General features: G+C 37.6%; 1 protein-coding gene across 6 annotated transcripts in view; it reads right to left on the bottom strand.

Annotated features, from left to right (window-relative positions):
- CTNND2 (catenin delta 2) overlaps positions 1–24138 on the bottom strand; it is a 638555-nt gene that overhangs the window by 292465 nt on the left and 321952 nt on the right. For all 6 annotated transcript variants that reach the window (XM_064428418.1, XM_064428428.1, XM_064428464.1 and 3 more), the window contains 2 exons: positions 9953–9987; positions 9342–9458 (listed from right to left, as the gene is read on the bottom strand). In XM_064428418.1, the coding sequence (XP_064284488.1) occupies positions 9342–9458; positions 9953–9987 (152 nt within the window). The remainder of the gene's footprint in view (positions 1–9341; positions 9459–9952; positions 9988–24138) is intronic.

The raw sequence follows: 24138 nt of genomic DNA, 5'->3' as shown, positions 1-24138 counted from the left end.
TTTCCTAACGAGTTTCAGTAGCTGCTTCCTGCAGTGGATGAGGAAACACCTGGTTGCTTGTAAAGGATTTGTGTTTGACACAGACTAAGCATTACAAACTGATCATTACCTCCTATCCATCTTTGATGTTGCCACTAATTGTTCCTGCTGTCCTGGTCTTGACTCTCATCTTTCCATTTCTCCCCTCCACGTACGTTTTATCTGCTGTTACTGGCTTGGTTTTTGTTGGATTTTGGGGTTTTGTTTCCTATTCTGTACTACAGTACTAAAGCTAGATTGTGAGGGGTTGTTTTCCTCAGTCATGGACTTTAAGTCAGTTGCATAGCATTAAGTGACACCAGGTAATAAAATCAGATTCATCACAGGACACGTTCAGAGATATGAAGTAATATTGTAACATCAGTATGGAACTTATATATAAACACATTTCATCTTGCAGATATAAGTAAACTCCAAGAAAATCCATGTTACAGGTCACAGCACATTGACACAAAAATTCAGCCTGTAGGCTGCTGTGCAGAAATTGAGAGAAATTAGAAATTCATTAGTTGCAATGTTCTCATACTGCTACCTCTGGACTCCTAACATGACACAGCAATACACAATCTGGGTTTGCTTCTAGTTTATGGGAAAGCATGTGAAAAGCCAGGATAGAAAGGTCACTTATATGCAGAAAATGTGTGTGGGTTTTGGGGAGTTTTGATCGATTTTTTTTTAATTTTTTTTTATTTTTTATTTTTTATTTTTTTTGTCTCTGAGATGAATGATCATCTGTTTTGAGGACAAGCTTTATTGCAGGCCATGTGAAGAAATAAAAGATGAAGAAGATAAAAGAAAAGATGGGAATGGAAACAAGAAAGGATGCAAAAGACAAGGATGTGGTAAGACAGATGTGGGTGGTTTAGGGAAAGATGGTGCAGTAAGAGAAGGCAAGAGAGCATAGGAAGGGAGAAGGGTGGATGTTACAATGGTGTGAGTATCTCCAGCTGGAGAATTTCCTGAGGAGAGGAAATTGCAAGAGGCAGCCCGGAGAAGTTTAGGTCCAACAATAAGGGCATGTACTGGGCTACCAGTTTTGAACAGCACTTCTGCCAGTGGCTTCTAGTGCTTTCCCCCTGGAAGCCAGTAAACTCACCCAGGCACCTACCAGTCTACAGAAAAGCAACAGAAGAATTGAGATGATTGAAGAGGGTACCTGCAACAACTTCTGTGCCACCTCTGCGGAAACCAGGGAAAGCATAAACTGCTTCCCTGAACACTGATGGTCCATTCAGCCTTCACCAGGTTTCCTGCTTGCAACAATCACACATTAATTTGAAGACAGGCAGCAAACCAAAGAGTAACAAGATAGCTGGACCTGAGTCCATCCTGAAGTAGATACCAAAGTTTGTCAGGAATGCTGGTGGTCAAAGCCCATACTGTGACTCTGCTCCTAAGTTTGTTCTCCTGCCTGCATAAGGGAAGCAGCCAAAAAGGAAAACTTCACTCATGTTCTTAAAATAAGAACACTGAGTGAATTTACCAGGATGTGATATGTCAGTCACAAAGATGTGCCTGTTACACCATTCTGATACCCAGAAGGGCAGAGGTGATGGAGTACTGCATGACAGTGTTTGAGCTACATTTCTTCTTCTGGTGCTATTCTCAATGCCTTTGAGCTCTGCCTGTGACAGAGAATGAAAATATTCAATAGAGTCCAAGCTAAGGATGCTTAGTGCTGATGGAGCATTTCCTGAGGCAGCAATGGCTGTAAACACTGATGCTGAGATGTAAGAGCTGGCTCTCAGCAGCACTAGAGCCGGCTTCATTTCATCAAATCCAATGTCTTAGTGGGGTGTAGCAATGAATCTACAGGAGCTTTTCATCGTCAGCTGTTTTGTAAAGACATTAATCTCCTGCTGAGGATTGCTCCTGGAAAGCAGATCTCTGTGATCAGCCAGTGGCTATTACAATGTTAAATTACTTAATAGTTATTTCATGCTTGCACTTAGGGTGACGAGGGCCAAAAAGGGGAGATGGATAAAGTAAACAACATCTTATCCCCATTTCTAAAAAATCTACATATTTAATAACTACTTTAAAAGACTGAATTTGACTCACAGTTGAGACGATTCCTTTACAACTTTCTCTGTGAGAACATACAATGCACAACTGTGAAACCACCTTTGAAAAATGGTGTCCCCCTTTCAGAGATTTATTCCATTAGAAATTGGCAAAGATGACTTTAAAACCCCAAAGTTTTGAAGTAGAGATTGGCCAAGGGCTTGTTTTAGAAGAGATGAATGGAGTAAAGAGAGGCATCCAAAATGTCCAACCATAAATATTTACCCTAAATATATTACAATACTGACAGAAGTTTCCATAATAAATCACAATTTCATCAGACTTTATACTCTGAGAGATTTATCTGGAGCTATGAACTGTTGAGTCAGACACTGTCAGATTTGCATTAATGCAGCAGACAGAAAAATAGTGTACCTTGTGTTGGGCACTTATGCCACTTCTACTCTAAAGACTCTGATCCTGAAGTGGAGGAGGGGCATGCACACTTCCTAGGGGTTTTTCAAATTGGAAACATACTCAAAGAGCACATGATTTTGTTAGTGTGTATGTTTACCAGGAGATCCCACAAGAACACCTCTTTTGTGTGCACAAAGAATAACTAAACTGCATAGCCCTGGCTCTCAAAGCAGATAATGAAATGGAAATAACTTCATCTGTCAAAAATTGTGATGTCCACTGTTGCCAAATTTCATCTTATTGAGCATGTCCAGCCATCTGACAGGTGGCAATTTCACAAAGCAAGAGCTATGGGATGGAAAACACATAAACAGACATCCTTTTACACATTCATTGTGTAAATAGTGCCTTTCTGCTTCAATCCATTTTCAGCATCTATAATGAAATCCGCTGATAAAATCATACAGGTTGAACAAGGAGTGCTTTTTTCAAGCTGGCACATCTGCTTGCCACTGGGTAAGAGGATCTCTCTTATTACAAAAAATTGCTGAAACAAAAGTGAATTAAGAGAATAAAGTAAGAGTTTAGCCTGCCTTTCCAGCCTCATAATTAGACAGGGGTTTTAAGTGAAATCCACATCTGTCTAATGAAACAGCTGTATATAATTTCATGTGGTAAAATGTTCTTGTAACATAATTCATTCTTCAGAGGGAAAAAACCCCAGCATCTAAATGGTACTGCTACCTATTTGTGCTACATTTGGGGCAAGTAGTTTCAAATGACTAAAAGAGTTAATATATTGTGGAATTGAGATCAGAGTGGTAAGCCATTATTTTTCTTCCCAAGAAGAACTTGGACACTCTTAATTGCCTGCATTTCTGTCAATATGTAGCATCTGTGAAGTGCATTATGAATTGGCCTTAGCCAAGAAGATGGCATTATTAAATCTGCACTGTATTTATTCCCTTATCAGTGCTCTGAATTCTGCAATTAATCCTGAACACCAGGACAACAGGGTCACAGACATAAATAAAAATATGTATCCAGAAAATGGTGGGGGGGGGAAAAATCATCTGGAGTACTGGCAGTGTTGTGTGGGAAAAACTGCAATCCTAATAGAAACTGCTTGTTCTAAAAAAAATTAGAAACTGAAATTAAAAATGAGCATTTAAAAATTATCAAGACAATTGGGAGAACTATTAAGAAAGTTTTCTGATCCATGTCAACGAGAGCTCTGTTCCTACAGTCTGTGCTGTTGATTTAGAGAGCAAACAAGGAAGGTTGCCAAATGAAGTGATGAAGCACGTGAAAAATAATGAAATTATTCTGTTTCGGTTAGAAACACAAACACCAAAAGCTTCATGAATCTGCCCCAAAATCCTTTAAAGACCGGTCCTATGGTCATTTTGTGGAGGCTGAAGCAAAGGAAAAAGTGTGGAAGATTTAAGAATAGCTAACTTAAAATTAGAGACTTCTGTATTAGCAGACATTTAAGACTGTGGTTTAAGTTAGGAAGAAAGTGCCAATGGATTTGCTCAGTAATCTTAGAAGTCTTCTAACCCTCCTTTTGCTAATGCCATGACGGAAGGAAAAACCACTGCCTGTCTCTACCACTGTAGATTGCAAGGACGCAGTGTATTCTGTAAAGACTCAGTGAACTTCAGCTAATTATCTCAGAAATTGTTTTGATGACAGTGTCATGTCAGTCCTCTACTGTGGCATGCTAGTGACCCACAGGAATAGGGGGACAGAGAAACTAATAGAAGGAAAAGAAATATAGAACCAACTTTTCCTCTTGTTCCACTTTTACCTTACACTACCCGTCTGTAAACTGCAAATTTACAAACATCATCAGGAAAAGGTAGTTTGGTCTTAACAACTGCTTAGAGGACTCCAGTTTCTCTGTCAGAGAGGATGGACATCTGGGGGCCTCAGGCAGTTCATCAGGACCTTTCCCACTCATCTGCAGGCCAGACCGCAAGCTTATTAAAACTTAATGACAAATGTCCTCAGCAACCAATCTTCTTAACTCAGACAGCTGTATATATGTGTTTACTCTCCTTCCTCCAATGCAGCTTTCCATATTTTCAATTGTTCTTACATATAATGTGAGTGGAAAAAAGGAAAAACAAAGCAAAACAAAACCAAAAAAGGAGGTGCATTGACAAGGCAGTAAAAGGAATGGATCTGAAGTAGTTGCTGGAGCTGAAGTAGTAGTTTTGAGAAAGTGTTGCAGTGATGGGAAGGGGAGGAAATAATTTCTTGCTTCTTTTATCCCGCATTTTCCCAAGATTTTTAGTCAGAAATATTAATTTTTTGTCTCCACAGTGCATATCCAGCCCTCACAAAATTTATTTTCACATGTATTTCCTCACTAGATTAAACCATTCTGCCATGAAAATACCATTCCTGAGTTACATTCACTGTTCAGTACTGCTGTGTCTCCTGAAACATCCCTAATGAGATAACTCTGTTCTGAACTAAATTTCATTCCTCTGCATGTTTTCTCACTCCATGATTTCAAGTCCTGCACTTATTGTGCATTCCCATCCCTCTTCCATTACTTGTTTCCAGCATCTTATATGTGATTACATTGGCTCTCACACATCTTTCCCCGACCCTATTTAAGGTGACAGTTACTTATCTTCATTTATGCAAAAGCAGTACTTTTGAAAAAGTAGTAATGGCAGAAGGAAGAAATGTTTTCAGAGAGGAGCAGCCAGGCAAGCTGGGTGTTACAGCAATGTAGAGCAGCGAGGAGGATGGATTGAGACTGCTCAGGGTGACCCCTGGACCCTCTGTACCAGATGTCTACTGACACTAGCAGGAGCCTGTGTGTGCCCTCCTTTGGGGACTGAGGGGATGTGTGGACCACTGTTGTTCTGCTGATGATCCCCAGGAACACTCAGGACAGGCTGAACGCCCCTCTGAGGCCACAAACTTCTGACATGTTTGATGTAAACTGGGTGACATAATCTTGTCAGATGTAGAGCTACGCAGACATAACGAGAAATCACTGCCGTATGGGGAACTGGACCATGGAGTTGCAGGCTCAGGGCTCCAGTCAGATGCAGTTTCTTGCATAATTCTGGAAGTTTCCTGACTCTCTGTCTGTTGGTTGTAGCTGGAAGCACATAGTTTGAGGAAGACAGCTAGCACTGAGTTGGGACAGAAGAAAGAGGTGGGGGACAGTGCAGGAGCTCCCCTTGGTTGCATATAACCTTGTCCCAGGGTCAGCTCCACCAGAGGAAGCTTGTATGAGAGCTTGCAGCAGTTATGAATCTGCCTGTCTGATAATTACTTTAGAACCAGTGATCACTCTGCAAACCAAATAAAGAAGTTTTATATACTTAAGGTTTTTTTACATTTACTGATTCACACTCAGTAAAGATAATTAGTGAGCATCTTTTATTAGCAATACAGAACCCCTCCTGTGTAAGCCCCTTTCATGTGACTTGTCCCATTAGCCTTTTTTTCATGGCTTTTATTTTCTGCTAAAGGAATAGCACATGTGAAGTGATGTTTGGGATTTAGAGTATTATAACAGCTCACTGCTATGTGACGACTTTTAAAACTAAGTCTGAGAAAATCAGAGTGCGTGAAACCAAATTGTAAAGATTCTGAGTAGAGACACACTAATCCTCTACAAAGGCAGGGCTACTGATAGATTAAGTCATTAGACTAGGTGCACACAGTTCAGAAAAGGAAGCTGTGGTCACATCACCGGAGCAGGCTTTCATGTGATGATTTAACAAAATCTGCTTCAAATGCATGGCAGGCAGGAAATGCTCTCCTCAGAGTCAGTCTTGTTACTTAAAATACAGTTTTGCAGTCAAACTGCAGAGAAGTAAACATAAGTAAAATTGTCAAATTGGGAGCTCAAAAGTTAGAAAATGCCAGACTAAGCTTCCTTTTCTGAGTCATCACTCTTCCCCTCCTTCCTTGCCTTACAGCCAGTGCACACAATGCAAAATGGTTCTGTGTTTTTTACTGCATCACATCAGGTCTCCATTGAGAAATGTTCAATACAAAGAAAAAAAAATAGCACCCTGATGGATAATTCTACAGCACTCAATATTTACTTCAGATACATCATAAATGGTGATTTTTGGAATACCTGAAAAGTGAGACATTTATATAGATCTCATTTCCTGTTTAAAAATTGAAAGAATTAAGAACTGAAGTGTCTAGGAAATGCAAACACTGTGTTTGAGACATTACAGAGTGGGCTTTAAACTTCCTTTTTATATCATGCTTCAAATATTTGAGACTGTGCTCCCACAGTGTTTTGTTACAAGAGTTTGTTCTCAGCACACCTAACTGGGAACACCTAAAACTATGTATCAGCAGAAAATACTTTGAATGATTGCACAACTATAACAGAAAAGCTTTAGGACACAAAGCAGGGACACAATAAAATTTTAAGTAAATATGAGACTTTTGTTTTCATTGTGTATGTGTGTTCTACTTGTTGCTTACAGAAGTCAGAAGCACTCTCCCCTCTAGTGTGCTGTTGCAATTTGAGCTTCAGCTTAGGGCGAATGAGGCATGGACAGAAAATGTAAAAAAAAGGGCATGATAATAATTGTTTTCTAATGCATTCATAAAAAATTCAAATTATGCTGTGCAGACAATCTTGACTTTTGTACTTTTGACTTTTAAAACACAGTAACATTTTACCTGTCTGATGTGTTTGTAACATTGTACTCCAAATTCAAAAAAGACCCCCAAACCAGAAAAAAAAAAATCCAGTATATGACATCCTAATTATATTTATGAGTGATTAGCAGAGCTGCAACTGTTAGCTTTGGCATATAGATCTGATTCTTAATTAAACCATAAATGGCAAATAGCAATCTAGTTTTATTACAAGCTGAGCCCAGAGCAGAGGAATAAGGGCACTGTGACAAAAGGCTTTATAAATATTTCCTGACAATGCAGAAAATCAAGCTTGCGGCCCTGTGGGGAAGCTTGCTTCCTTGTGAGCACCTGCCTGTTCTCTCCAAACCTATGTTTCTTAGGGACAGTAACTGTCCTGTCCATAACAATACCACTTTTCCTTTTCTTGGCTGTCATTTTCATCATCCTGTTGTTCCCTTTCTTTGCACCTAGCTCTTGCTCCCACAAACAAATCATCCAGCCAAGCAAACTCAGCTTTCAACATTCTGTATGGACCTCCTGCTTCAACAAACCTCAGTTCCTCTCCTGATGATTCCCTACAAATCCATCTCTATTGTTCCTCTTCTCCATGACTGTTTTCCATTTGCCTATGTTCTTTATTCTTCTATCTACCTGCATTCCTATTTGTGTTTTAGCTTATTGTGATGCTCCTCAGAAATGTCTTTAGTATTAGTTTTCTTCATTCCATGTACTATCTTTATCTTTCTCCAATATTTTTTTCTTAGTTTCCATCTCTTAAGCCAGGTTTTGGCAGCTCTCCATACACGCTGGCCCCACTCTGCTCTCAGTCTCCTCTATTGCCATCTATCCATTTCATTTTTCTATCATAGAATCATCTTGAAGGCAATCCTTATCATGCTAGTCTGTTTTGTTCCTCTTCACCCCAAAATGAAGAAAAAACAAGGACTTACATTCTTTCATCATGTTTTTCCCATTTTGTTCAGATCAAGCAACATTTTAACAGATGTCCATCATACAGACTGTGTTCAGATTAAACGAAACCATAACAAAAGTGTTAGTGACACTGTTGGCCCAGAAATCCTGTGCACATGAAAAATGAAAAATTTTCTACTGTCCCAGGATTGTCAGCTTGAATTTGACAGCAAACCTTGTTTTACAATAATGAAAAGTGTTCTGGCAAATTAAAATTCTGCACCCAATGCGCAATGTCTTCCTTTTGTCACCTGATGACCATATTGCAGGTGATGACTTGTCATTGCTAGAGATGCTTTGAAGAAGGTGGCTGTCAAAGTTCATCAACCTTTTCAGGTGAAGGGGAGATTTTCCCTTTTGATATCAAGAAAGCTGAATTTGGGCAGCCACCTCCAAAGATGTGACTCAGTCAGAAGGTACTGGGTAGCAGGGATCAACTGAGCAAGAGGGAAGGAGATGTAGAGGAATACTAAAAAAAAAGCAAAGCCAGTGTCAGGAGCTGCAGAGGCAGGGAAGTGAATGTGGGTTTATATGTGGCAGATGGGGACAGAATATGAGACAGGAGCCTAAGAAAAAAGAAAGGGAACTAGGGAATTAACCTGCTTTTTCATTCTCTAGTGCTATATCTGATAAGAGACCAGTTAACATGCTGGAAAACAGTCTCGGTGTGACTCATGAGCACAACTCTTGGTAGACATCTGCTCTACAAACACATTGAGTGGCATGTCCCTTGATAACTTGTGCTGTTGTGTAGCCTTGATTCACTTCCCCAGTGGCTGGTTCTAGCCAGCAATCCATCCACTCACTGCACAGTTCCACAAACAGAATGGCTGGTAAGCGACCAGTGAGCCAACCTTGGAGAAAAGACTTCACCTTTCTTGTTACAGTTGCTGTTCTGTGCATCATCTTTAAGCTCACTTATTTCTGTCTGTGTATCCACAAGAAAATTTTAGTTGTAAGGAGTTACCAGCTACCTGGCCAAGTTGTTACCATCAGACTTCCTCACAGCCACCCAGTATGTTTCATATTATTACCTTTGGACAGTGAAAAATTGCTGTTTGCATGTTGTTTTTATGGTGGTGATGCTGAAGTTTTGAAACATGACCTTATAGTATAGCACAGAAACATTGCAATTAGAAAATATTTGCCTTAAAATATATTTAATGTGTTTGTTTTCCCCCAAAACAACTAGCAGTACTTAAAGACATGCATTCAGTTTTAAAGCAAGAAATGTTGGGGTTCTAGAAAACATATTTCTAGCAACTTACTTTCACTGGCTGAATAGTCCTGTGGATCAAGTATCCCTGATTCCTGCAGCGATCTAATACAGGAGTCCACCAGCTCCAGACCAGTGGTGAGTTCATCTTCTATATCCTTCTGACCATCTGTAATGAAATTAACAACATAAAAACAGAAGAAGGCCAAAAAGGTAAAGCCATATACAAGACAAAAAAACCCAAAACAGTTATATGTGACTAAGCATTCACATCTGATGAAGGAATGCAGGCCAGACATTCCCAGGATGCTGGCCATACTGAAAATTGTGCCATCCTTTGACAGTACGGCCTTGGATTAATAAAAGGAAAATGAGAATATTTAGGTCCAATAGAAAAAACAGCCAGAGACACATTTAGCAACGCCTCTTCTTAAAACTCTACTTAGTTTCAGTGTACTTTTTGTCAATCCTAAAAACTTTTGCCAGATCCTGTTACTTTTTAAGTACAATTTTCACACACTAGCAAAGAGAAAAAAACACACAAAAACCCCAAGAAAAACCTCCACATACATCAATGTGCTTTTCCCCTCCCTCTTCTTTAGGTAGAAATGATCTTTCTGGGAGAAAAAGTAAGTAATACATATTTGTAGATAGGTACATTACCTTGTGTTTGCCAGTGAAACTGCTCTTCTGTTGAACTAGAAAGAGAAAGAAAAAAGTGATCATTTTTATTTAAATTGTTTTGTAGTGTGCCATGAATATACAGATATAAATCTATTCTGAAGGAACTGATTTAAGAGAAAAACACACTTAAGAATAAAAAACATATTTAGAATACATATTTTATATATATATTTAATTAATGACTTGTACAGCACTCACTCAGCTGGAGGGAAGCATCTTTTTTTCTTTATCAAGTAATTTGAATCATGCATATAGAAATTGACTTCTTGATTTTGATATACAAACTACACTATTTCAGAAAAACATTAGCATTCTTCAACTTTTTGGATCCTTCCATTTGTCTGATTCTCCATGTTTATAAAGAAAATTATAAATTGCTTTCTCAAGTGAATAGTTACATGTGATTTCTGAAAGAAATTATGAGTATGATTCTTGGTTCCACTGATCATTATGTGCATTTTTAAATTATTCAAATATGCAGCCAAGTTAATTCAATTGGCCTACACAGGAGAGTAAATTTAGATGTGTTTGTGCTTCTGTGTACAAGCACTTAAGCAACAGAAGGTCTTAATTTTAAAATAATGAGCATGCACACCAGAGGATGGGTTAGGTAGGTTGTGGTTTTTTTTCCCAATAAAATGAAAGATACATTCAAATGAATGATAAAATAAATTGTATATTCAATTAGGCAATGACTACACTTTCCTCCAAGGCATGTTCTGTTTATGCTTCAATATAGATCTTCCTCATATGCCAAGAATACAAAAAGGATTGAAGTTACTCAGTACTAGCCATTCTTTTGATAACAGTGAACTGATTATTACACCCATGACTGAAAGATGTTTCTGTACATTTTTGTAAGATACTTATAAGGGAGAACAACAACATCTGTTGCATCCATAAGTTAAAAAAGAAACCAAAACAACAAAGACTGAAATTATTTTAACTTTTCCAACAATAATACTTTTTTTTAAATTTATTTTCTGATGTTGAGATTAAATGCTCTTTTGAATGAATAAAAGGATTAAAATCTCTAATTGTTTTCCCTTTTCCCAGCAGATGCTGGATCATTTATTAATATGTTAGTATACCTTCTACTATCTATACTCTGAACAATAGCAATGTAAATTAAATTAAATGCTTCCTTGTGGAGATCTATTTTTACAGTAAAGAAGTTGTGCAAATTATTTACCAGATTTGATAGTGTTAAAAAAAAAAAGTAATGTCTAATTTACATAAAAATAGTTCTAAAAGGACTTTTAATTTCTACCTGGCATCATAAATGTTAACATGGCAAGTTCAAATCTATACATCATCATAAATTTCCTAATATATATGGTCTGTGGTTTATATTGACTCACAGTAGTGAGATGTTATAGATTAAGAAGCCAGGCCTTTGATGAGATAGTGAACTAAAACTCTTGCGTTCAAGTCCACTGAAATTAACAATATTGAAGATAAGTGTTTCCAGAGTCCTCAGACAAACAATAATAACTGCAAAGTGCTGAACTGTGCAAAATTACTTTAATTTAAATTACCTTTGAAATGAAGTCCTAGTGGTGACTAGAGACAGTGACTCTTTTTGAAATAACACTTTTTCAAATTTTACATTCCTTTTGTCTGATTTTCAGATGTACTAAATAACTGCAGCTTCATTTGACACACTGGGACTTGAGAGCAATCTTCCTTTCTGTAATTAGCACAGTCCATAATAAGTAATGTACTACTTTCCATTCCAAAGTCCTTCTTCCACTATCCAGATTTCTTTGTGATAGATATCACCTCACCAGCCAAAAAAAAAAAAAAAAGGTAATATCTCAGGTGGCATTCTTGCTGGCAGAATGAATTACTAGATGTTGCTGGCAAGAACACAATGATGTAAAAGCCTATGCCACCTCATCCAAATAAATTAGAAAAGAAAATCAGGTCGTGCATAAAGAGTGAATTACCACTTCCAGGAGATCCAGCTTATTCCTTTTTAAGTAGCAAACTTGTACAAAATGTAACAAAGGTCATTATGTTAAATTAATCTCTTGTGGTTGATTTATAGTAATCCCCAATATAATTTGTCTGACTTCCACAGAAACACTGTACAGTATCCATATTAATCTCAGGATCACAATGAATTTTCACTACATTTTGTCTTTTCCAATTTTAGTCATGCTTTTCCTCACCAGCACTGTAATGGTCTTTCAATAAATAATGTAGCTTTTAGACTAATGACTGCAGATCCACCATCAGAATTTTTATCCTAATGCTACCTTCTCATTCAACATGTGGAACATGAACCAGGCTGAGCAGGTCAGTGGTGAGTACCCATCCCTGGAGGTATTTTATAACATGTGTAGATGTGACACCTGGGGACATGGTTTAGTGGTGGACTTGGCAGTGTTGGGTTAATGCTTGGACTCGATGGTCACAAAGGTATTTTCCAATATAAAAGTTTCTATGATTCTCTATTAAAGTTGTATTTACTCGTACAAAGATATCAGTATATTCTGGTATAGAAAGAGTCCTATTTTCCTTAGTTAAATTCATGTTCTTTAGCTTTTTAACAATCCAGTATATTTGGATATTGAAGCTGCCATTTCTTGGTTGCAATCCAATACTAGAGCCTTTCAAACAAACATTTAAATGGTTTCACTAGAAAACTTTATTGGAATTTTCCATAGTTTTAATCGAAATACTCTTTATTTTTCCTTTTTCCTTTTTTTTTTTTTACTGAACTTCCCCTGCTTTTGGCCTGAAAAAGATTCCTGACTGAAGCAACCTGACTTGTTTGTGCAGGAAGCCTTTAGGCTGTCACACAACTATGCCAAATCCACTTGAGTGTAATGGCACCCTTTTCTATCCTTTCCTTTCAGGTGTTTCCCAGCTGAGAGAGATCAGTACAATTGACTGTATAGTTACATCAAACACATGAAAAGACAAAAATCCAATAATTAACAGAAGTATTGTCCTAAGAAATTTTTTCAGCATGTTCAGCAAAACGGATTTTTGCTTCATATTTTTTTTATGAAGAAAAAATGCATTAGCAACCACTTTTCTGAATGTTCCTATGTCTCATTATTGTAAGTTTGCAAATGTTAGTAACTTTGACTGAGGAAGATGAGCAATACAATTCTTTATCAAGCTGTTCTGAACTATGGTAACCTGAGCCCACCTTAAGAGTTTGAGGAAGGGATTTTAACCAGAACTACCTTAGTATAGCCTTAGAAAATTCTAGCATAAAAAATGACTGACCTGAGAACTCAAGCAGTTAGAATTACGAAGTCCCTTAACCTAAACTCAAAAGAATAATTGTAATTTATTTATTCTTCTTTTATTTTTGGTATTCATTGCATCCTGTTTATACTTCAAATGTTCTAGGTACAAATAAGACTACTGTTCTACTTAATTCTACCTGACTTATAGAAAGAATCCTCCATCAGTATTCAACTATGCAAAACTTGATTCTTCTATGCTTATACTGCCTTTGGAAAACTCAGTTTATTGAAGGAAAATCACAAGGAAGCTGAATAACTTAAGAATGAGAAGATAATGCTAAACACCAAAAAAATGAACAAAACATTTGACTAAACAAAAGAATATTGTTGTATGCTTGGTTCTTGATGTTAATATTTAAGCTAATGAACCTATCTTCTGTAAGGATGCACTACATTGTGCTTGAAACCTTAGCTTTAATAACTACCTAGGAAAGGAGATAGTCCAGTAAAAATTGGTTTACCTCCCTAGGCAAGAATGAGGAAAGGAAATATCCACAGAACAGTCATCTTGATTCCAGCTGAACTCACACATTCCCATTTCTGCATGAATGTCATAAAAGCACCAAAGCAGTGAGAACCCTCTGTGTGTGCCCTTGGGGCAGGGTGAAAGGTAAATGAGCTCAGCATGCTGTAAGGAGCTCGTTTTGGGGAGCATCACCTGGGGAGCTCTACTGCCTCTGCACAGCGAGGGAACAGCAGCAGCATGGAGCACTGCAAAAACACAGATTTTCTACAGCCAGCTGAGGATGTCTGAGTATTACCAGCAGCACTGTACATCAAGTTTATCCCTTTTCAGACACAAATAGAAAAATCCCAGACTGACCTACAGTTTGTCCATAAACAAGCAACAAACCAGGCCTCAGGGAGCCTTAATTTTTTCCTGTGCCTCAAATCAAGTTAAACAAGAAGTGGGTGCCCCTTCATGATGGACTTGATAGAAATCCACCATGATTAGATCAGTTAGCACCTGTGTAGCAAGGTGAATTACAGAAGACCATCAAATGCCTCTCCCAGCACTTTACAGGAGTCAAAAGGCATTTTGGTGGTGTAACAGTGAATGCTCCATATAACACCAAAATAATGCTTTCCTGGACAACATTCACCAGCCATATTTCCATAAAAGCAACCAAACTCCTCAAGGGAGGTAACCCAGAGGTGGGGTGAATATTTTGGCAGAAGGAAAGCTACCTGAGACATCTTCAGACTGTGTTGCTATTAGGGCCTGTACAAACACCCAAAGATTCATTTCCAAAGTAGGTGCTGGGAAGCAGCAAGGGCATCTTGGACCCAGCTGAACTCCTGGAAGGTGGGTGTGTGCCTGTGGCACTGGCAGCAGGGACAATGGTAGGCAAAGGTAAGCTACACCAAACCCTGGGCTAAGACATGTTTTGCACACTACCTGGCCACAGCAGTACTTGCAGCATCACTTGGGTTTAGTTTTAGACATTACATGGCCTAATGTGAGACCAGGCTCACTTCAGAGGAATGCCTTGAGAGGTTCACCAACCAGCAAGTAGGAGCTCCACTGTCCTGCACACACTTCTACAGCAATAGTATTTACTATGCAGCCTGCAGAAATTCATTGTTCTTATCACATGCACCAAAATACGTCAGTGCACGTGCACAGCAGGCCAAAGCAGTTATGGTTATTCATTGCCTTGCTCTCCTCAGAAGAACACCACAGCAAAGAAACTCACTTCTTGTTGGGAAGGGAGGTAGGTTTTCTTTCATTCACTGTTTCTGGCACACTCCTTGTTTATCACTGAGCCTGCATACAGGCTGCCAGGACAAATTCACACTTTTGTATTCCTCTAATTATCCAAGAAATGTTTGTGTGCCTCTCCTTTGTGTGAAGTCATTCCGTTTACAGTTGTCACTCATTTTTTTGAAAAAGTGCTATAGCTATCTGCTACACCAAAATATTTTTCTTGTTTTCTAAAACAATTAATGAAATTATATATAACACTTCTGTAGAAAAGCTATGAAAGGATTTTACAAGGAGTTGTATCAGCACATGATCTTTTAAATTATTTCTACAATGGAGCTACACAAACATTGTTGTATATAATTACGGGCAGATAGTGTCTCACTGATTTTTTTTTTGTTTGTTTGTTTGTTTTGTTTTTTGTGGAAAAAAAAAGATCCAGAAGCATTTCACAAAAAGCAAGGAGGCTGAAAAACTAATATTCAATTTAAAGCAAAAGAGAAGGAGATTTTAAATCAGCAGTACATTTCAGGTTATCTGCAAAATAGTAAACAACTTTTAGTATCAACTGTCTGGTGGGGGAAAAAAACAACCTAAGAATAAATTTTACATCAAATAATCCTGAAAAAAAGTACCATTCCTTCAATAAATTGCCATAGTAAAAAACAAGCTTCAAGAGCAACTTTTGGGGTTTGAGGCCAATTAAAAATAGCATCAAAATCTATGACATTGGTAGGCACTCCCTTCACCTCTATAAATATAACACTGTAGGCTTTCTGAAATATTGAATGGCACTCTATTAATCAGCTGTGGTATCAACTTGGCTACCCTATCAAGAAGTCCTTTTTTTGATGTTCCAACAAACCTCATCCAATTCCCTACAATGATCGTGGAAAATGTAAAAAAACAGTCCAACAAACCAAAACAAATAAACAATACCCCCACAAACCCACACATATTTAACTGATGGCTGCTGTCTTGTACCTTGGAAATTTCAAACTGACTTTAAAATGATGACAAAGTTCTTAGCTGTAGATGCCAGGAAACCATTCAGGTGGTTAATTCCCACCTTTATTAGAACAGCCTAGCTTCAAGTTCCTGCAGGGAAAGAAAACTGTCTATTTTTTTCATAGAAAAATGATTGTTATTCCCTAGGTTTTATGAAATCAATAGCAGAACTTTGTGGCTGTGCTGTGAAAGTTTTGTACTTCTTTTCAATGACAGAGGGAAATATTTGTAGCCAAATTTCCAAACAGGTCTCAAAAATCAATGCTTTCCTCTGCATTTAATACTTGCAGAAATTTGCTGACATTATTTTCCTTTAAAAAACAATCTTTAAAGTGCTCTAGTCCTATTTATATTCAATATCCCTACGCTGATTGTGCTTAATAAAACTGTTCTGTTTCTTATTTAAAAGTGATTTGAAGTTCAGGTGGTACACCACTAAGAACACTGTTCAAGTACACAGCATGCATAGAAAGGCAGCAGTAGCCTTGCATTCCACACAGTGCACTGCTAAAGGGCTTGTAAAGCAGGTGCCAGAGGCTGTTATCTAATGGACAAGGCATAACACAGCCTGTTTTCCTGTAGTTTTTGACCATCACTCCTGAAATGGTCTACAAGAACATCAACTGTGGTAAATTTTATTTTGTTACTGAATTAATTTCACACAGACCAAACCCCCAAAACCCATTTACTTCAGTTTTGAATGAACTTGGTCACCTAGGGAGAGAACACTTGCTACTTCCCTTGCAACCAGCCAGCTCCCTTTAGTTTCAGTTCAGCAGACAGAACTGGCATGACAGTGAACACAGAGAATTCCTTCAGAGTGGAAGCCTTTGAAGCTCTGCTGTTCTAAGGAAAATAATTTAGAGGGCAGTAGGTACTTTGTGTATTTATTTAACTTTAAACGTGGACACAATAACAACATTAGGGAAACAAGTACCGTGTGATTGCTCTCACTCTTCCCCTGATGTCCCTTTCATGCCCTTACCCATTCCAGACAGGATACTGGGCTACATAGACCCTGGGTTTGAATCAATACAGCCACTCTTCTGTTCTTATTTAGAAAAGCCAAAATCAAACCAAATGACTTAATTTTGTAATTTCCCATTATTAATTAATTAAGAAAAAGGATAATGGTTCACAATAAGAATGAATTAGCTGAAGGCTGGATTTCTGCTAATACTGTTAGTTCTTCTGGTTTGCATCAAACCTATTTTTATTTGAGAAAAAAGCTCATTTCCCAAACTGAACATAGCTACACAGGAACACATTTAGAAGAGCAGAGAATTAGAATATTTCAGTTGCAACAGACTTACAATGACCATTGAGTCTAAATACCTAATCTTTCCAAGGCTGACTGAAGGTTATACAGCAGGTTATTAAGGTCGTTGTCCAAAAGCTTCTTAAACACTGACAGGTTTGGGGCCTCAACCACGTCTCTAAGAGCCTGCTCCAGTGTTTGCCCACCCTCTTGGTAAAGAAATGCTCCTTCATGCCCAATCTGAACATCCCCTGACACAACTTTGAACTGTTCCCAGGTGTGCTCTGTCTCTGGATCCCAAGGAGAAGAGCTTAGCTCTTCTGCCCCTCCTTCACCTCCTCAGTGAGCAATGAGCTCATTGATCAGCCATCTTAAATTTTAAATTTTGCCGCTTCTACACAGCAGAGCAGTTTAGACAGCAGTGTACTGTGATATTCCTTCAGTCCCAGTGGTGGTATTTGGATCTGATCCAAACCCAACAAGCATCTAAAGTAGAATGAGAAATGGCAAATTAGAGAAATCAATAGTGGAGAGATAGAATCATCTCTGCCCTAAGGCAACAGAGCAGTCTGGTGCCTAAATCACACCACAGCCTATCAGTACCCATAAAACTGTGTTCTTCAAGCATGCCTTATTGACAACATTGTACAAAAAGTAGCATAGAGGTTGTCATGCTTTAACAAAAACAGTACTATGCCCTAAAAGATAAAATGAGGTCTAGTTTTTTCATTCCCTCCTCCCTCTTATTCCAAAAGTTTAGCTATTAAAGCACTTGTGCACAATGTGATGGAACCAGTTATAATATTTTGTGATAAATCAAAGCAGTGATTAAGTTCAATGTAAACACTGGGCTCTGTTCCCTGTCTTTCCTATTGAAACCTCTATTCTGTATAGAAAGCAATACATTATTTTGGTTAAGAAACTCCATTATAAAAGACACCACCACAGCTACATTTTCTTCACACGAAGTTTTGAAAGATGCCTTCAGGGAAAGTGTGCAGACAGTAGCACTGAGGAAAGTGTTTTCCCAGTGGAGCAGAAAAAGGTACTAAAGATCAAGGAGTGAGGGTGAATTTCTTCTTTACAGGTGCCTTAAACAACCTATCTTTGATGCTGGATAAGAAACATTCAGTGAATATGAGATCAATTATTTTCTGAGGCATATAGTTCCCTATGCATTATATGAGCACTGTGGTTTGGGTGGTAACTCAAACCATGGATGTGTGGAGAGTCACCTAAAAATAAGGATTACAACACATTTTTTCAGTGTATTTTTGGGTCTGGTCCGTGGTACCATAACATTCATTTCCTAATAAACATGTTGTAATGTAAATGAAATTCCTTTAAGGAAACCCACTTCTGTAAATGAAGATATTGCAATATTTTTTTTCCTAGGGACAGCTAATTGCTAGAGCAGGTAAAAAAGACACAGCACTAGTAACATGAAGCTCCTTTTCTTCTCAATACCAACAAATTGCACAAGGATACCCCTTCTGCAAAAGAGTTAATTCTTAACATGAAGCTCAAGCCGAGAACCTCATGCTGACCATTGTTTTAGGTAAATTATGTAAAGTATGGTCACACTTTATACGAGTATTTCAGCTACAATATTTGTTCTGTGTTGTCCTTGGTAAATAATAGAAAGGGATGTTCTCAATGTTGTGAAGGGATGATTCATTTTAAATTCAGCACTTCCTTAGGGAAATAAAACAGACAGAAGCCAGACGGCCTCTACCTTGAAGAAAGTGTATTCCATGCAGGAAATTCCCAACACACACACAGAGCCTGTCACTGTGTGAAATCACACATCACAGCCCTTCCCAATTCTTCTCCCTTACAGCCTCTTCGCATTAGCTTCACTCAGCTGCTTCCACGAAACCTCCCTTCACAGATTCCTCACCTTCACCTCTTTAGTTGTAAACAATTACTTTCCTTTTCTCTTCATTTCTTTTCCCCTCTACAGAAGAAAATACAGAACCAGGATGTTTCTTCTTTGTATTTAGCTACTTCCTTCCCCGTAGCTTATGGCTGTTGGAGCCAAGAAGCAAGTTCCTACTGTGCCTCCACAGTGGTCGGAAGGCCCCTGTAACTAACAAAGAATAGTCTCAATGTCAATACATTGTCTGCATTTGGCACTGAAGAGACTGCATGGCAGTCATCTATACCTTATAGGTTGTCTTCTGTTTCTGTGTTCTCCACCAGATGTTTGAACATGAAACACTCCCATGAAACAGGAAGCAGGAAAGATTTTTCCTGCAGGAAGCAGGGAAGATTTTGTTGATCTTTTTTAAGGCAACATTTGGTCCAGTCCCCACTTAAAGCTGGGCTACTTTCAAAGTACTGTCCTGGACATAATGCAGCAAGGCACGTGGGAGACTCCATCAGTATTCTGCTGTTCAGCATTTGTTCAGTTAATTATATTTTTATTAATAGAGAAAATAAAGACTGATAAAAGTCAGAAGATTAGGGAATTTAAATGAAAGAATTGAAGTCTGAGAAGGGAGCACACCTGGTTTTTATAATATATATAGCAAGGCTGAAGAACAGAAGAAATAGTCAGGAAGCACATATGGGACAAGGACAAACAAGTTCAAGCTGGACACTGAAATTTTTGATGGAACTTTGAAAACGGTATTAAAACATCATGGAAGCAGCAAATCCCATGCAATTGGAGTTGAGGTGTCAAAACGATACTCACTCTGCTCTTAGAAGGTTGTTTAGTAAGTTTATTAGAAAGAGCTGATATAAGTTCCAGCTTCAAGGAACTGGAGGACAGCCCAGGATGGTGTCTCCAGTTCTCTATTTGAAATAACCTTAATCTGTGATGCTGGCAAACTGATGATTGTTACAGAGCAGTACCCACACATAACTGATACCACCAGAAACACCAGGCAATAGAGTTTTCTAGAAGCCGCCAGTACCAAGAATAATGTTGTAAGAACTGATGAATGCTACGTTCACATTTCAGTGCATGAACATAAAGGCAACAGAAAACTACTTTCTAACCTAAAATGTTAGATGAATGTAAAGGTAATTGGGTCTGTAAGGCGGGTGATAAGCCGCTGGATCAACCCATGAAAAATTGCTATTGGTTTATAATTTTAACAACAGGAGTGAAAGTTCTTATTTGTAAACTGTCTGTTTGTATATAGAGTTGACAAATTATCCAAGTAACTAAAATGGCACATGGTAATAACAGCTATTTAGCTATATGGATAACCTTTAATCACACATTTATTACTGAAAATGACTAAAATTATATTAATGCAAGCTGACAAAAAGTAAATGTAACCTTTAGACAGATTGGGAGCATTGCTGTAAGCACAGAGCCTTTTTATTCTGTATTTTTCTCCACTAAGGTGCAGAAGGGAAAACAAGAATCAGTTCCCTATGAAAATACTATTTCTTCCATTATTCATTGCCTACCAGAATAAATACAACACAGGAGACACAACACAAGTAAAAGTAGGTTCATAGGTCAGACATTTAGCAAAGACAGATGTAAGAAATATGCTGTATTTTAGTAAATTATATGCAGGCATTAAAATTAATATTTCTAAAGAGTAAAAGGATATTTTTTTTAGAATTAAGAAGAAAATATCTTACAGATATCATACTAGTGATGCTGAAACAAATATTATTTTCAATCATCTTTATTCTTAGAAGAATATTACAATATAAAATGTTGTGAAAGTTACTACACAACTGAAGCAATCCCTTGAATTTTTATTTTGTTAACAAAAGGATGAAATCACCTTTCTACTTACATATTCTTTACATCCAGAACATGAAATCTCACAAAATAGTTAAATATTGAATCTTTTAATTGCACATATAATCTAACATTTCAATACTGAATTACTTCTGTTGCAATTACTTTGCAACAAAACTTTATGTCCTGATCCAATCCCGAAGGTTTGCCAACCAGGTGAACCATGAAGGGATGTACTCTAGTAGCCAGAGTGGGACTAAAACTCTGATCAGATCCAAAAACAAGTGCTCAGTCAACTTTGGAAATTCTACATCACAGCAACTTCTTTGTTCTTTTTGGTTCTTCTATAACCCCTCTACTGCTCACTGTCTGCATATTGAAGCAAGTACCAAATTCCTCGTCTGCACCTATTACCATGCAGCTCATATTGCTACAGCCGAATTGCAAATTTTTTCCTAACACTTGTGGCCTGTTTTAGGCAATCTTACCAATACTCATGAAAAACAAAAGCATACCCTTTAATTCCATATTACTGTTCTGTTAAGCTGCAAAAACGATCATCTTTCTCTCCACAAAATGGGGAGACCAAGGCAGAGTGTTAATTGGACAAGTGGTGAAAGCCGTCTCTTATTTATTGCAAATTTTTCCAACACAAATGTGGCAAATACTAAAGAAGTGACTATATTCCCAAATATTACAGGTTCTCACTGTGCATTGAAAAAGAAAAATGCAGGAGGCTTAGCTATATGCTTTTATCACTTGTAAATATTTAAGAGGCCAATTAGTGTGTCACTTATGGTAGCACTGAGTTCATATCTAAGAACTTTTTCATAAAAGAATTCAACTGAGATGGCTTGTTTGATAAAACAAAATTCTACCTACTGTAATTCTCAAAGCACTTCAATTTTGAAAGTTGTAAAACTTTAAAGTATTAAGATAGGGCAGTGATCCTCATTCTGTGCACGAGACCATCTAGTACTTTCTGTAAAGTCTGCACAATTACGCAGAAAAATGTTAAACTATATTTAGTTAAATAAAAGCACAGATTTTCTCTGCTGACTCTGCTGAAACAGCAGACAAGGGAAATGAAACCCAGATCTCAAGTAACTAGCTGAGCTTTACATTGGCAGATACAATTCTTTGAAAGTCCTTTGTTTGGGTGAAAAGATTACTGAACCATAAGAAAATTGAGTTCTTGGCTACCTATGGAAGTCCCTCTCCAGGATGCCTCAACATCACTTGTTCAAAACAATTAAAATTCTTTCTTTCCCATGCCTTGTAGATCCAGAATCCAGTTAGTTTTCACTAAAGCTCATGCCACTAAATAATATTTTCCTCTTCATGCCCATCTAAATCACTATGTTCCATGTTCAGAAATACTACATATACTGAGAAGTTACCAGCTTTGCATTTATTTTAGCTTTCTTTTCTCTAATTACACTAAATGAAGCTTTGAGGGGTTGTCAACTGAGTTATGCCATCATTCGCTAACTCTCTTAGATTCTTTCTCTTTCAATATCTTAATCTAGGCTTAAAAGCTGATTGTAAAATTAAGATTTTATATTACTTATTCAGTGCATCTTGGAAATAGTCCAATCAAAAAGCTAAATCTGTTCTCACTGCAAAACAGAACTAATATGAAAAGTAAGGAAACTGATTTATTTTTTTTTCTCTCTGAATATGAATCACAAAAAAAATCTGTTCTAGACTTCACAAAATTAATTTTTCACAGTACAGAAATGCTAAAGCTAAGAGTTGAAAACAATAATTTTGCTTAAGAAAGCAATGAATTTTGTGGCCATTTTGAGGAAGAACAGTATTTGCAAGTTAGCTTCAGGGCTGTCAGTGTCAAGAGCAGCGACAAATTTTTACTGCCCATCAAGTAGCAAAACCTCTGCTCAAAGCCAGATCAATGAGTGCTGGTTGAGAGGCATTCCTAGCCTTCATTTGTTAAAAATTGTATCCAGGTCTTAATGGGTGTTTTGTGTTTAAAAAAAACCAAATCAGTGAGTAAGCAAAAAGTTTATAAAGAAAATATGAAAAGACCCATTGATAAAATTCTAAGAATGTCAATTTCAACAATTTCTTGTGTTGAGAAATATAGTTCATTACAACCCTGTGCACAACCACTGGATAGTTTAGACTGCAATACAAAACAGCTTTGCTGTTAGGATGGACTGGAATAGAAGTGACCTGTACAGAGAAGAACATTTTATCTGGCCTGTTTTCAACAAGAATGGTATTCTACTCAGGGATAACGGTAAGCAGAAATTGCATAATATGGCATACTCTATGTCTCATGATGAACTATAATGTGTCCAGTCCATAAGTGAAATAAGCAGATGTAATCACGCATTTTGTTATTCCATCAAGCTGGAGGTGGCAATTTCTAAACAGACATTACAAAGTATCATACCTATTTAAGGAAGGAGGAAAAAATCAAAACTAACAACTCAAGCCTAGGCTGGCTACTGAAGTTAAGAATTTGCTAGTAAGTCAAAAGAAAAGAAGTAAATGCACTTGATTTTATTAAGGTTTCAAGGAGCACAATTTCTTTCATAGAGAAAAAAAAAAAGGAAAAGTAGATCTAATACATCTGGAATTCCACTGGGCATTCAACCCATTATCAGATGACATTGCCAAGTTAATAGCTTCAAAAAGAAAGTGAGAAACAGTACAAGATTCAAACACTGTGCATAAAAAGAGCCGGACAAGAGACAATTGGCAGTGTTAAACTGAAGCTGAGCAAGAGAGAGACAACTCCGCATTCCCCAAAAGTCAATGTTGGGGGAATACACTTTTCCACAGAAGTATGCAAGACAAATTCAGGAGGTTTGGAAATGAGTCAAGATCAGTGCCTGAAACATATTAAAGTAGTCCTGTGGTATAAGACTGGACTTCTTGACCTCTGTCTGAAATGAAATACTACTAAAAATTGCATGTGAAATGTCAGTGATGCACACTAATAGCGGCCAAAAGTTTTGTCCTATTTGTCTAGTAATTGTTTTCACCACTGAAGAAAAGAAAAATTTGAAAATCTGTTCTGCAGCACTGTAAGCCCATAACAGCTTTAAAATTTCCATATTACACACAAAGACTGCCTTCTCAAGATTGACATGTTCTACAAAGTCCTCTTTACAAGAGCAGAAGCACTTTCGAGAAGTAATACATAATTAAAATAACCTACACAAGAATCCAGGTTGCACTCCATCACCG

This window comes from Passer domesticus, chromosome 1 (genome assembly GCF_036417665.1).
Source record: "Passer domesticus isolate bPasDom1 chromosome 1, bPasDom1.hap1, whole genome shotgun sequence".
NCBI classification, from domain to species: Eukaryota; Metazoa; Chordata; class Aves; order Passeriformes; family Passeridae; genus Passer; species Passer domesticus.
The sequence above is the reverse complement of the archived record's forward strand: the minus strand, read 5'-3'. Positions and strand labels throughout refer to the sequence as shown.